A 15,882-nucleotide genomic window follows, 5' to 3' on the forward strand; every position below is an offset into this window, starting at 1 on the left:
ATAAAATAAAAAGTTAAAATAAAAAAATATATAGTTCATTTCTCTCTCATTTACTCCCACATATCCCTTTCCCATTCCCTAAACATAAAGGATTTGCAGCATCTATTTCCTCTACGTGCCCTTTGCCTGTTTCACTCACTGGGGAACTCTCCTCCATGCTTGAAGATCCAATTCAAATGTCACCTCTTTCTTTCCAAATCATTTACTTTCTACTTTTATTGTTCCAATAATTAGTTTGGTACCTCATCACCGTCACCTGGGTATTGCAGGAGTTCTTAACTGGTCTCCCTGTCTCTTGTTTTGCTCACATTACAATCCATCCTTCAGGCTGCTGGCAAAGTCATCTTTCCAAAACAGAATCTAATGCTGCTGTTACTCTGCTTAAAATCCTTCAACAGCATGCCAATGCCAAGAACAAGACAAAACCTCCTTTACACAGAGAATGAGGCCCCTGTAATCTGGATCCAGCTCGATGCTCTCATCTCACCTCCTACTTCTACCCGTCCACCCCCACCCCTGCCACACTGAATAGTAATAGTCCTCAAATGTTCTCCTTTTCCTCTGTGCTGTTGCACATGCCATTCTCTTTGTCTGAAATATCCTTCCCTGCTCTGTCCTCCTAATGATTCCCCTGTCAAGTCCTAATTAAACTGCTGCCACGTACATAAATTAAAGTCAAGCATTTTTCCCTGAGATAAACACAATCTCTGCTCTCTACAAGCTCTCACTCTAATGGAAGAAAAATTTTTAAATTATAACAGTAAAATTATTTCAAAATTTTTATAAATCAAAAAAATATATAATAGTAAAAATGCAACAAATAACGTACCCACAAAGTGAGAAGACAGCACAGCAGAGGAAATGTCTAATTAACAGAGATGATCATGATCTACTTCCTGGGAAAGTGACTGTGGAACTGAGCTTTTAAGAATGATTACATCTTTCATAAACAGTCAGGAAAAACATCCCAGACAGACAGGAAGAGGTCATACTAATACACGAGGGCATAAAGCAGCATCATATTATAATAAGTAGTTCTGCATTGTTGGACAAATGAGGTGAAATAAAGCAGCAGCAGATGATCTAGCTTAGAGTCCAGCAGATTTAAATCATGATGGGTATTATATGCTATTAGAAGAAGCCGTGGCTTTATTCTCTAAGAGGAAGAGAGGGGAGAAACAGAAGTAGACTTTCATTCAAGAAAGATTACTCCAGCTAAGTGTAAGAAAAGACTAGAGAATAAATAAGACCAAAGAAAGGCAAGCCAATTAAAAGAGTGTACTAGTCAAGGCACCAAATGGTGACGGTGTGACTTGAGTGAACAACTGGGAGACAAAGAGAATAAACTGCAGAGATATTCAGGAAGTAGGATCAGCTGGATTTAGTGACAAATTAGATCTAATGAGGAAATCTAAGGTAATTCCCGGGATTCTGGCTCATAAACTTAGTAGCGTGCTGGGGTTACTAGCCTGAATGGGAAATACAGAAACAATAGGGTTTTCTGTTTGTCTTTTGTTTCGGGTTGTACTGGGGAGTTGATTATGGAGACTGATAAATTTGGTTGTGGACATGCTGAGTCTGAGAAGCTACGCAGTGCCCAGGGGAGATGTCCAACAGGCAATTACGGATGAGTCTGGAGTTCACTGGAGTTTTTATGTTAAAAATAACACTTGGGAACTGTGAGATGTTACCATATAGTAGCTGAAGTCATGAGAAAGAACATGATCATCTAGAAACTACAAAGAAAAGGGCTGAGGGACAGACCCTGGAGATGTTGAGATGTAAGCCCAGGACGAAGAGCCCATACAAGACTGAGACAGCATGGTCAGAAGGTAGGGGAGAAGGACAGAATGGTGTCATGAAACGAACAGTTGTGGAAGAGTATCCCGGGAGCACAGCATTCTCATGGAAGTGTGAAGCAGAAAGCAAGCCGCGTGGCACTGGAGGAACTCGAGTGGCACTCCAGAGGAACAGTGGAGGCAGGGGGCCGTCTGCTCTGGGGCCCTGGGAGGACTCCCTCTCACTCCTAAGTACTTCGAATTGAGCGGTCCTACCTCGGCAGCACTCTGTACAACACTCCATTATGGACTTCACACAGTACCATTAAAAAATATATTTTGCCCATACTTAGACTGTAATCTTGAATATAAGGACCAGTACCTTCATGGTTCTTGGCACACAGTCCCAAGTACCAAACATGTGTTTGCGGGGTGACCAGCAGAATTTCAAAATGAGTATCTGTTTGCACATACGAGACACTGAGACCCCCAAAACAAGGGCTGTTTCACTCATCAGGTTTCCCCAGCACTTTGCATAATGTCTGGAACAGATGGGACTTTGATAAATACTGACTGAACAGCTAGAATAAATGAAGTATTGATGGCTATTTCCTGAGGCTATTTTTGAGATTTTATAATTTTATGACAATGAATATGTGTACATTTTATCAACGGTTTTTCTTTTACATTATCGGTGAAAAAGGGCACCAACAACCACTGCTTAAGACTCAGGAAGAAATGCTTTACAGCAGAATTAGCAAGTCAAGTAAACATATAAGAGAATTTTTTTTAACAGTTTAGATTCATGGATCTAGATTCATAGAGAAAGGCCAGCAAGTTCAGTTTTCCTCACAGCATCTCTTTGAAAGAAGAGAGGGGCAGTAAGAGGAAGGAAAGCAGCACAGTGTGACTCAGACAGGAGACAGTCCAGGAGCAGGATGACAGCACACAACTTACTAGGAAATGATTTCACGAGATCAGGGTCTGGTAGAGAACCCAAGTTTGAGAAGGAGGTTATCACCTTATTGACATATAAAAATGCAATCAGTAACGATAAATCAGTAACAAGAGCAGCACATCTGTAACTGAAGTGGAGAGAATATAAACCCTATAAAGGAGCAACACTCACAGGAGAAGTTCCATACTTTAAATGTGAGTTATCATCTGCTTAGGGAATATAATGCAAGATTTTATAACTGAGCTAAACAAACAGTGCAAAACTGCACAGATGATGTTTCTCAACAACACATAAAATATAGTGCAAAATTAATGCACATTACAAGGGTCTGTTTGGGCCAGACTGCAATGAACAAGGGGAGCTGACTAAGGAGTCACTAGAAGTCTTGGATCCAGGAGAGCTGTACTCCATTTTATTCTCTGAAGGGTGTTAATAAGAAGGGACTAAAAATAATCCAAAAATGTAAAGAAACCCAGGATAAGGGTGGCACAGTACTGGCAGAGGGATATTCAATAACATTTCTCCGTAAAATTGGACACTCACAAATCTATCCCCTGTTCTATTATTTCTTTTTGCTGCTTTAGGACTTCAAATTGCTCTGGATTGTCAGTGCCAGACATCTGTGTGCTGTAGCTGCCTATTCCTGATGATGATGTTGACTCCAGGGAATTTAAACTTCCGTATCTGTTTATTGTCTCAGGGTGTTTTATTTCATTCGTCTCTTGCTCTGAGGGTTTTTCCTGACCTGTAAGTAGAAAAACTGATTCAGTAAATTATTCTGTCAAAGGAAAAAAATTTCTCAAATAAGGCAAGCTATTTCAATGTTGCTTAGATAGCTATTTAATACAAATAACGTATTAGGTGCCATAACAGATAATATATACTTTGACATTAAAACACACTGCAATTAGTACAGGTACAGTCTGCATCACTAGGAGTTCTTTTTGCAAATACAGTGCTGAGTATCCACTGGGTTTCTGCTCTCAGCTCATGTCTCACAAGGAACAGTTTTCCCTCAAAGGACTGAGATAACACCAGGATAGCCTCGCAGCTGTGAGTTTTTCTCTGAGTAAGGGTAAACGTCAAACATAAATGAACAATTCAATCTTCTTAAAACATTTTTGGCTTTTATATGTTTCTTCTATGATTATCCTTTAACAAAGTTGCATAAACATGATTCACTTTAATATGATATTCAAAATACTTTTAGGAAGATTTAGAAAGAAAAAAGTTGGAATAACTAAGCTGGGAAATTCATAATTTTAAGTTCGTTATTTAACTCAGAACGCTTCTTTACCAGCTAAATGAATAAAGATGTCAGAAAACTGGCTTAATGGCTTCTGCAACTATCCTCCAAAGCATCATTTAGAATTCTACTCAAATGTCATCTTACCAAGAGTTGTCTGAGAGTTGGGATTCACATACTGATCCTTACTCCATTCAACCATACACTTCAAAATTGACACTAAGCATTCTAAACCTTTTTTCCTCAGGCTCAGTTCCTACAAAATAATTCATAAAGAGAATAAAAACAAACCAAAATCTTTTAAGGAAAATACACAGCTCTTCCTTGGCAAAGTTCAAATTTCAAAATGTTTTTAAAGTTCTTACCTGAACATTACTCATACCGAGTTCTTGACTGCCTCGTCCTTGAGCAATTTTTGATAGATCATTTACTAGTCTTTCAAATATGTTTGCTGCATTTAAGTCACAATCATAGTTTACGTAAATATCCACCACACTCTGAGCATCTGTAACAGTACAATATGTTAATTTTAACAAAAGGCATCTAGTATATGAATATATTTGGCCTTTTAAATATCTCAATAAGAAAGAGATAATAAAGAAGGATAATTTCAAGTACCTGCACAAATCCTTGTCAACGTCTGAATAACCATCCATTTGTGGTCAAATGAGCTGGTAGAAGTCTCCAAAATGTATAGGAAAATTTCTTTAAAGAACACCTGTGATTAGGGAAAAACCTCCATTTAAAATATTGTTTATAATTCATATATGTGATCACTTTTTAAATATCCCAAAGCTGCAGAGCAAAGATCAGGACCCAGGGTCCTGGAGTTCCACTCCTTTTGAGTTCCATTTCTGAGACATCAGGACTTAACTTGGGCTGGTCACTTACACTGGCCCTTGCAGTAAAGAGCTGTACTTCATATCACTGTATTTTGTTATCACACAGCCACTACAAGAGAAATCTGCAAAAATTTGGAGTTCTTCTGGGAGATTATTTCTTAAACATATTTACAAAACTAATAAAACTCCTATTTCATTTTTAATCCCCCACAGAACATAAACTATATTCTGTTCATCAGTTATATTTTTCAGACATTATAGTACTGGGCAAGCCTAAGTGTTCCTAGATTTTAAAGTAACTGACGTTGTCATCTACACAATAGAAAGGATCTAACTCCCATATACTGTTATATTTTTATAATTACACAAGTGGGAATCTCTTTTGTCTGAAACCTACAAACTATTTCTCACTATTCTTTACACCAAATAATGCCAAGCACAAAGGATTTAGTCAACCTTACTTAAAAAATTTCTATTTGGGCTTCCCTGGTGGCGCAGTGGTTGAGAGTCCGCCTGCCGATGCAGGGGACACGGGTTCATGCCCCGATCCGGGAAGATCCCACATGCCGCAGAGCGGCTGGGCCCGTGAGCCATGGCTGCTGAGCCTGTGCTTCGCAACGGGAGAGGCCACAACGGTGAGAGGCCCGCGTACCGCAAAAAAAAAAAAAAAAAAAAAAAAAAAAAATTTCTATTTAAGAGCTAAGAATTTTCAGATTCATATTTATTTTGGAAAAATGACTACAACTCAAGAGGGGATGAATGAAAAAGAAAACCTAAAACAACATATTAATATTTATGGAACATATGTATTATGAATACAAAAATTCATATTTGTAATTTTAGACTACTAACATCTTATCCCCCTCAAAAGGACAAAATACCCTTGTGGTGTGCTTTTCCTTCACAGAATTCAACACATTTCTATTACTCGCCTAATGTCAGCATTTCCTGTAAGACTGTAAGCTCTAAGAGAGTAGAGACAAGGTCCCTCTTACTAAGCATTGTGTCTGCACTGCATGGCAAATATAGTAGGCATCCAATACATATTTACGGCCACAATTCTCAAACACTGCACCAAGTAACCCCAGAATGCTGCAGCAAACTCAAGAGGGATGCCATGAGAATTTCTGGGGGAAAATTCAGAGAGAAATACATTTGCTGGATACCTCAAAAAACTTCACAGTTTCAACATCAATTAAATCACATGACATTCCTTTCAATGACATCGTTATTTCTGCAAACCTGGGGTTCAGTGGTTGCTAAGATAAGCAGGTACTGCATGAAAATCAATGAAGGAAATGAGGGTGGTAATGTCCAATTTGATTTCAAAATCTGAGAAGTTTGCAGTGTCCTATAGGCTCATACATTCCAGTAGTAACTGTTGACTATTTACAAATGAAAGAAAAACATTTTTTCTTTCAATTTATGTGTGCTTCATCCCCTCCCCCCACCCCCTGCCCCCAAAAGCAGACTTCATTGTTAAGAAAAATACTTGTTAAGTTGTTTGGACCTAACTGCTTAATAAATGGAACTGTTAGGTATTTCTTCTGGAGTAAAGTACACCATGAAAAGATCAGAAACTCTAATGGTGCCGTGGATCAAGAGTTTGAAGCTCTCTGATTTATGGGATAAATAAAAAAAACACATATTTGGAGAAAGAGGGGGGAAAAAACCCTTTAGCTACTGTCTACAGGTTATCAAACTGAACTAATATGCAAAAGCCTATTATAGTAATTTAAGACACCATGCCTATCAACAGGGGCTCTAAGAAAAACCAAAATTCTAAAGAGTTATAGAGCACCTATCATGTAATACATGTAAAATAACAGTTCTATCATAAGCACTTTGTCTTCACATAATTTCTCTTGAAAAAGTGTGTATACACTGTATTTTCTGAAATAGATATATAAGTTAATACCCAAGGAAAAACTGCATTATAAAAACTCTCAGATTCATTCTCATAAGATGAATCTTCACACAACAACAATCTCAATTTTGTTTTGCAAATTTAGGTTTTCATATGTTGGGTTTCCTCCAAGTGGAACACAGCTCATCTTGCATTTGAATATGTTCAGTACTTTCGAAAGCATATCTATATTTACCTTGTTTTATCCTCATAATCTCCCCATAAGGGACAATGGAGGTTGAAATAAACCTGATCTCTTTAAAAAAAACAGAATATTACTACAACAATTTTAATGAGAATCTACCATCTATGGACAAGAAATTTCTTAGAAGTATTTCCCTTTAAATTCATGCTTACAAAATTTTTGTATATCAAATTTACTTTACAGAAATAGTAATCACAACTTAAATGATCTTTATGATATCTGGTTCCATAAGAATTTATACTTCACACAGTCATCTAAATAGTACTTAAAGAAGGAGAGTCTCAGAGAAGTAATTGAATGCACAAAGTCTTCCAAAATTCTCTAATGTCAATTTAAATGTCTCATCATCGAATGAAACACTTCTGGCTTGTTACAGAAGCAAAAGTTCCACAAGTTTTTATTTTAAAGTCTCTTTTATTTGTAGTTCCTGAAGATAATGAGAAAAAACTATCTAAAAATAGTAACTTCCTAGTTTTGCCTTGCATTATTTTAACACACATATGGCAAACTTCTAAAACTTGACAACATATATGCACCAGAAATTGTTTCCTGTCCAAAAATATGACCCAAATTTTAAAAATTTTCACTTAAAATACCAAGACCTTATTCTGTCTCATTCCCATAATAATGTTCCACATGAATTTTAATAGATACTGTAGAACCTTTATAATAAAGGATAATATCAAAACTCTGGGAAAATAATGATTTATCCTTCCTGTGAGCTAATGAATTCTTAGTCCTGAGTTAGGATTAAATATAAAAATTAAAACGTAACCTGCACATCATATCAAACATAATATAAAGGCAAAAGTTGACTAGCATAGAAGTATTTCTAAAATATACCATGTCCCAATCAAAACAATATTTTAACAAAGAACAAGCTGGAAAAAAAATCCATTCAATCAGTAAAACAAAGTACTGTTTTTAAATACTGAATTATTTGAAGGTAAAAACAAAAGACCAAGAAACGGTACACTTGCACAATACATGCGTACATGGTTGGGAGATTCCCTAATTTGATTTTGCTAAGGCTCTGGAAATATTTTAGAATGACATAACTGTTATTCTAGTTCCAAAGATGTTGAGAGAAAACTTTAGGAATATAATAATAACAGATATAGTGGGAAAAAATATAAAAGTTAAAATTTCAAATGTCCTAAAATATAACTCCTAAAATATAATTCTTCTTGATCACCTCTTTAAAGTACCAAAAACTTAAATGGCTTAAAACCATGCAGACAAAGTATTTATTTAGAGCTTTCTTTTAAGATAACCAAGTTCACTATTACATATCACATACACAATGGCAAAATTATTGTGAGGACCAAATTAATTCAAGACAATTAAAATCATTCATGGAACTACTTATTATACATTCCTTGAAGGCAGGAGCTTATGTCTTAATTTGATTTTGCATTCTTAGCGCTTACCTAGTGCTTAGTAGTACTTTGTAGGCACATGTTACATGATAATACACAAATATTATTTCACATTCTAAAAAACTTTCCAGTGTATTAAAACATGATTTAACATGAAAACAGATGAATAGCCAACAATGCTTAAATGCAGAACATACCTCAATCTGCATCTTCAGATGCGTCTTGAAGTTTGACAACAAAGTAAGAAATATGGAAAGGGAAAGCTCAAAAACCTCTGGAACAGAAGAAACTCCATTTTTTGAGAGTGCAACACACAGATACTGCTTAATAGCATTAATAAACATCTCATTTGTCCTGAAAATAGGTCCTGCATTCTGCAGAATGGATAGAAGTAACTGCAATGAAAGAATCTTGGATCGTAACTCATGAGACCTAAAATATAAAAAAGAAGGCACAGTATATGGACAAGTTTAGCATTATGGTAATAATAGGTTGTTCCAAAGATATTTCCTGTACCACATAATTTCACAAACCTTTACATGGAAAGAAACAGAAAACTCTGCAACATAAATAAGAAGGTACAGTACATAAATAAGCTTGGCCACTAATAATGGGTAGTTCCACTGATGTTCTCCTTCTACCACTTAATTTCATGAACTTTTTAAATGGGAAAACAATCACTCACACATATTTAACATCAACCTACTGTTCCTTTGAACAAGAAAAGAAACTTTAAAGATATATGCCTTGTTCCTTTCTTTCGCAAGTATATTTCACTTTTTAGAAATCAACATGAACTTCTCAGATTAAGGGCCATATTTAGTATAAATAGGTTCCAATGTACTTTTTTCCTAGTTATGCTACTCAAAAATCCTAAACACTAATAAAAAGTTTTGGTGCATTACCAAATTAAAGCATTGCTTCAAGCTTACTTTTTCTGTAACCATCGAAAACTCTTTTTTTAAAAAATACATACAAAGAGGCTTTTAGAATACTTGTACCTCTTGGTAACTTACCCATTTATTCTAAATACGTATTTTTATATAATGAAAAGCTGAAAAACACATTTAAGCTTAAATTGAAAATGGCATTTTTCTAATCAATATACTGTGCCACATTTCTGATCACTATCTAGAAGTTTAATGATCAGATTTCACAAATACCATTTTTCTCCCATTGAAACAGGTTTTTTAAGCCCAAGAGACCAAGGAGATTGATCCCAGGCAACTTTTCAAATGCAGAACACATCTAAATGCTCTAGCCATTGGTTCTTTTTTTAATTTATTCCAAATTGTACTCAGTCACATTTACACCACATAGTAAACTTAATTGCTCTTGATTTCTACCTTAAAAATTTTATGGTTTTAAGTGTCAAGTGATTCAAGGACCTAAAACTCTAACAAGGAATATTTAATTTTAGGTAAATAGGAATCACAAAAAATACTGTCATCTTTGAAATAAAACTGGAACCAATAATACCATTAATACACAGTCATGTTTCCAAGATGCCTATGCCTCTGAATCTAAGAATACGTACGTGCAGCAAATGCAGTATTACAAAACAAACAAACAAACAAAAAAACCTTAGATAACTCAAGTTAGAAACAGTGGGAATAAGACTTTGAATACTAGCTATAGGAAAATATGGAGTGGGCCAGGTACTCCCCCTTCACGTTGAGGCCTTCCAAGGCTTATCCACTACTGCTACTTCCTTAGTCTACCTCACATTTATCACCCTTTTTGCTCAGTTCCAATAGAAACTAAAACCCGCAGCTTATCATTCACCAACGCATGAGTTTTCTTATAAGTATATTTTATCTTTGTATCCACAGCATCCAACAAAATGCCTCGTTAGTATGTGCTCAAAATAATTAACGGATTTATTCATGCACTCATCTAAACATTAAGTATCTACTATGAATAGGGCATTAATCAATGAAGAGATGGTCAAATGATTGTTTGATAACACAATAAAGTATACTTCTGACAGGCAAAAGAAGCTGGACATTACAGGTCTGCAGTTTTTTTGTGGGGTAGTTTCAAATTACGATTTAAGCTTAAAGAACATTTCCTGGATCATCATCTTAGCAAGGCCACAAAATATAAAGAGAAGCAAAGACAAAAAGGAAATCGTATAACTACAAAAGATCATTAATTTTAGCAAAACAATCATTCAAGATAGAAAACCATATATTCTGGAAAAAGAACAGTTTCTAGGGGTGGAAAATTTGATCTCTTTCAGAATTCCATTCCAATATTTAATGACTGGTGGTCGAGAAGGTTTTCTTTACGTTGAAACAAAATTTCCTAATATCTCTGACTTAAGCCCACTATGTAGGAGGATAATTTACATTATTCGCCACAATAATCTTTTGTAATATTAAAGGTCTGATTTGGGAAAGCTAAACATCTGAGGCTTTTAAGGTCACCAACATTTTTAAATCATGGGAAAAATGGCTTTCAGCACTAGCACCAAATTCTAAAGTTATTTTCTCCTTAAATTAGGTCTTCATCAATCCAGAATGATAGGTCAAAATTGTCATTCCCCCCCCATAATGAAACTAAGAAACTGAAAAAATTTCAAATATATTCGTATAAAATATATAGGCTATAATCAAGTTTATATTGTAATTCGAACAACCTTAATCCTGTTTCTGTAGCGTTTGTATTTTCAAAATATTTCTGACTCTCAGGGTTTGGGGCTAAAAAGATAAGAGTTTCAGGCTTCTGGGCCTAAAAGATGTTTCTCACTGAATCAGTACAATGTGACAAAACAAAACTGTAGAAAGTATAACAAATGTGGTTTCCCAAAACTTATAAAGTTTTTATTGTAACTGTCTCCAGTCTTCCTTCTCAGTTGACACTTAGAAACTGAAATGCTCTAGGGTTTTAAAAATGAATTTCCCCCTATTTCAATATCCCTTTCTCAAAGTCACTCAGGCCTCTCCAAGCTGACTTTCTCCAGAAAGTTCTCCTAAAACTGACATGCTATATAATACATGATGCTGCAACATCAGAGGAGCAGGGCTCTTTAATAAATCCCAAACTCAACCTCGAGCAGGAAGTACTTGCATTGGAATCATTTACACAGAAAATATATGACAATTTATGACTTAAAAAATGGCACTTACCTACCGTTTAGACTAATATAATTGATGGGAAGCAGATGAGTGACTCCTATAAAGTATTTCCTGCTCCCCACGGGAGAAAGTTTTCATCTTAGGGCATTTTTTCAGACCTTAATGAATATATTATTATCTTTCATTATGACTTTTAAGATTTATTTCTCTTAGGTTTTATTACCTTTCAAGTAGTAGCTTTCAGAAGCCTAGCATGAGGCTACATGTAAAGGGCTACATTAGTACCAATGTTACTTACAATATTAAAATAATAATTCATTTAATCATTCAATACTTGATGAGCACCTACTATGCACCAGGCACAATTCTATAATGCTGTTGGTGTGCTTTTGGAAGATAGTATAAGGTATCTACTCTAGCAATTTTGAAACTCACTGTTCTTTAGTACATGTTTTAAAAAGTAAAATAACCCCCCAAAGTATTTTTGAAGGTCCTAAAAGACAAAAACAAAAGAAAACCCAAAGACTATTTTACAGTAAGGCTCAAGATTAAAAAGCTGCATCTGTCAGGCAGAACAGCTGAGGACTTACTTTGGATCTGGCGGTCCATCCGACAGTGGTTTCATTGACAGTTTACACAATGACCTGAATACTAGAAAGGCATCCTTTTGTAAAATGTGGGAAAACTTAGCACCAGGTGAAGGTCCTGAAGAATTTCCAGATTCCTAAACAAGTGAACACACCATGTAAATAAAGGTATCTGCCAGTGCAAATCATTTCAGCCTTCTATATATTTTATTCGATTCAGTTATATGTGGGGTTCTACTGGAAGGAAAACTAGATGAGGAATTTGCCATATTGTTTTTCTTTATTGTGACATGCCACTCCCATCCCCAACAATAAATACCTTAAAAAATGCATTCTTTTAAAATATGCCACCAAACTCTTAAAATTTACCCATTTATGGCCTAAACTACGCTTTCCACTACCTGTCACTAGGTGTTTTATGTTTTTGTCCTATTTTATTTTTTATCTACTCTGCGCAGATAGACATAAGACAATGGAGACTGTTAAGGCAACATTTAAAAGTTATTAACTGATAAAGGTCAGCAAGGCCCGGAAAACTTACCCCTATGTATGGGGCAATGATTTACGGTAGGACTCCCTTATCTGAAAAGATAAGGAAAAAATACACAAAATACAGGGTAGGAAGGATGAGGAGGACCCTATCACTACCGCAGTATGGATTTTATTGTACCCTGAACAAAGGTAACGAAGTTCTCCAGATCTCCAGAAGCTCTTTCCCCTCCTAGTATACTAGAATTATCCTATAAATATGTGATAAGAATGTTCTTTTTAAATGTAATTTCAATGGGGGAGGAGGAAAGATGTGAACACATATGAGACACACCTTAGAGTTGGAAATATAGCTATCAATATTTTAAGGGAATAAACTGCTCTGGATTTATATCAATGGGAAAAAAACCACAACTTTTTATTTCCTCAAACTGAAATCAGCCAGCATTATCAACTGGATATATTCACCACAAGGTGTTGGTAGCAGCCTATCAACTTGTAAGATTAAGAGGATTTTTCCTCCATTTATACCTGAGTATCATTGGAAGAGACAGACAATCTGTCATCAGGTAAGGACGGTGTATATGCAACGGAAATTGGTGTTCCTGGAATTCCATTTGCTTGAATATTTTCAGTGTCACTACCATCCTCTATGGTTCCAATGTTGCCATCTGCACTTGCATTTATGGTAGCCCTTTCTCCCATATCTAAAACGGTAAGAAGAAAAAACATGCAAACATATTTAACTTAACTGAAGTGCACTGAAAAAGCATACACTATTTAAAATGAAACAGTGGCAGAAAAGCAATGTGAAGTAAGATGTATTGGCACCATTTAAAGGTTAGCATACTTACTAGTAAGTATGCATTTGGAATATATCCAAACATGATCCTTAAGTAGCTCTGGCAATGGAACACACTCAGCTGATGAAAGGCTAACAGAATGTGCTGAAACAGAAGCTTACTTTTAGTCTATATTAGCATTTACTAAACTGAGTCCTAATGAATGCTAATGCCTTAAGATATTAAAAGAAATTCTTCAAAAAAATCCCATTTTCAAATAAGTTTGGGAAATGATGGAAAATAGGTATCTTTATCACAGCCTTTAATTTGCTAATACGCACTGAGTTCTCCAAAGGGGATATACAATACACAGTGTTTCCAAAATTTATTTTACCATGAGATCCCAACCCCCTTTTTAGAATACCTACTAATACCTCTAATAACATATATTCTTTGGAACACAACTATGGAAATAATGGCTGTGAATATTCTTCAGTATGTCACTCTGAGTAATCTTACTTGTGATTAATATACACAGAAATAAATGACTTCTAATAGGACAAACATAGACAATGCAAACAATACCAAGTTTCAGAACTACTCTAGGTGTAATGTATGTTACTTTAAAAAAGAAAACTTCATAGCAGCACTATTTACAGTAGCCAAGATATGGAAACAATCTAAATGTCAATAGACAAATGAATGGATAAAGAAGATGTGATTGATATACACATATAGAAACACGATGGAATACTATTCAGTCATAACAAAAAATGAAATTTGAAGCAACATGGATGGACCTAGAGATTATCATACTAAATGAAGTCAGAAAGAGAAAGAAAAATACCACATGATATCACTTGTATGTGGAATCTAAAACATGACACAAATGAACTTATCTACGAAACAGAAACAGACTCACAGACAGAGAACAAACTATGGTTGTCAAGGAGATGGGAGAATGGGGGAGGAAGGGATTGGGAGTTTGGGATTAGCAGATGTGAACTATTATACATAGAATGGATAAACAACAAGGTACTACTGTAAAGCACAGGGAACTATATTCAATATCCTGTAATAAACCATAATGGAAAAGAATATGAACTAAAGAAAGAAAAAGGAACACATACATGTCTGTGGCCATAACTCAGTAGCTATCTGGCAGGAAACTGCTCCTCTCATGCTGCCAAGTAAAAGAAATTACAGGCTAGCATGAGGGAAATACAATGTACTAGAAGGAGCACAGATTTTAGAATATGAAAGACCCCTGCTGTTTTAATCATGTCTCTACCACTTAACTGGAGAAGTTATTTCACCTTCTTCATAAGCAACAAAGATAATAATGTCTATATGGAATCACCAAAACACACACACATGCACAGTACATAAAGAACACAATTGGTTCTCAATAAGGGGTAGTAGCTATTATTAATTTTGCTGCTAACTGGTAACATGTGCCCAATTTTTTAACTGATTTGAGTAATGAAAGGAGTGTACCCGGTAATACGCTAATGTCTGACACACTAAATACTATTAAAGCTTTCTATATATATGTAAAGAATGCTTATATATATGTAAAGAACTCTCTGGAAGAAGTCACAAAAATTTAATAATGATTATCAGAAACTGATGATTGTTCCCCAAAGCACTTACTCCCAACCTTTTTCTCTGTACTCAATTACATCTCTTTCCACTGCCCCTCCTCCACCTTCCCTTAATAAACAACTTCCGCCTTCTACTTAAGCTACGCAGATAATTTAACACAGGCTTCCTTACTCTTCCTCACCCACTATAAAATTCCTTAACACCAACAATCATCTTTATCTTCCCTCTCATTTCAGGGAAAAAATATTCCTTCACATTTCTAAGATGAATCATTCATTCACCCTCAAATCTACCTCTTCTTGCCTTAGGTAGTGTCCTTCTCCCCTGGATACTTTCTTGAAACATTACATTTTCAATTTGTGCACATGACTGGATCGTCCCCAATACTCAACTAACACACTCACATCTTTTCACTATAAAGACATAACTTTCCTGCAACTCCTACCACACATCAGCTACTGTCCATTTTTCTTTTCTAAATCAAATTTCTAAAGAAATAATTAATATTCATTGATAATACTTTCCTTCTTAGGAAATTTCTGAAACGAATTGAAAACATTCTCTTATTTTATTTTCAGGCTTTGAAGCCAGACATCTTTGGGTTGGAGTCTTTACCACTTCTTACAGGTTAGCTTAATCTCAGTGCCTCAATTTCCTCATTTGTAAAAAAGAGAATCATAACAGTACCTAAACATCCCAGAGTTTGGGGAGGATTGAGTAAACACAAGTAAAGCACTTAAAATCATTGGGGATACAAAGAAAGTACTTAACAGTTAGATATTATTATTCTCTATGTTTTTTCCCTCTAATTCTCCCTCTAATTGTCCCCTAAACATAAGTGCAGACTTCTGTTTACAAGGTGGTGAGCTGAGCCCACTAATTTACCTTCTTCTTTCACAAATTCCACTGAAACTACAAGGGAAAAAATATAAACAAGAGAAATAGCCTTTAGTAGCACTGGAAAACTAAGGAGGATATAATCAATAGACCAAAATCTTGAAGAAATTTCTAAAAATTAAGATAAG

At 35.3% G+C, this 15,882-nt stretch overlaps 1 protein-coding gene across 2 annotated transcripts in view; it reads right to left on the bottom strand.

Annotated features, from left to right (window-relative positions):
• ARFGEF1 (ARF guanine nucleotide exchange factor 1) overlaps positions 1 to 15,882 on the bottom strand; it is a 137,368-nt gene that overhangs the window by 48,212 nt on the left and 73,274 nt on the right. For both annotated transcript variants that reach the window (XM_059994735.1, XM_059994736.2), the window contains 7 exons: positions 13,002 to 13,177; positions 11,985 to 12,118; positions 8,512 to 8,746; positions 4,601 to 4,700; positions 4,348 to 4,487; positions 4,130 to 4,238; positions 3,280 to 3,481 (listed from right to left, as the gene is read on the bottom strand). In XM_059994735.1, coding sequence (XP_059850718.1) covers positions 3,280 to 3,481; positions 4,130 to 4,238; positions 4,348 to 4,487; positions 4,601 to 4,700; positions 8,512 to 8,746; positions 11,985 to 12,118; positions 13,002 to 13,177 — 1,096 coding nt within the window. The remainder of the gene's footprint in view (positions 1 to 3,279; positions 3,482 to 4,129; positions 4,239 to 4,347; positions 4,488 to 4,600; positions 4,701 to 8,511; positions 8,747 to 11,984; positions 12,119 to 13,001; positions 13,178 to 15,882) is intronic.

This window comes from Delphinus delphis, chromosome 17 (genome assembly GCF_949987515.2).
Source record: "Delphinus delphis chromosome 17, mDelDel1.2, whole genome shotgun sequence".
NCBI classification, from domain to species: Eukaryota; Metazoa; Chordata; class Mammalia; order Artiodactyla; family Delphinidae; genus Delphinus; species Delphinus delphis.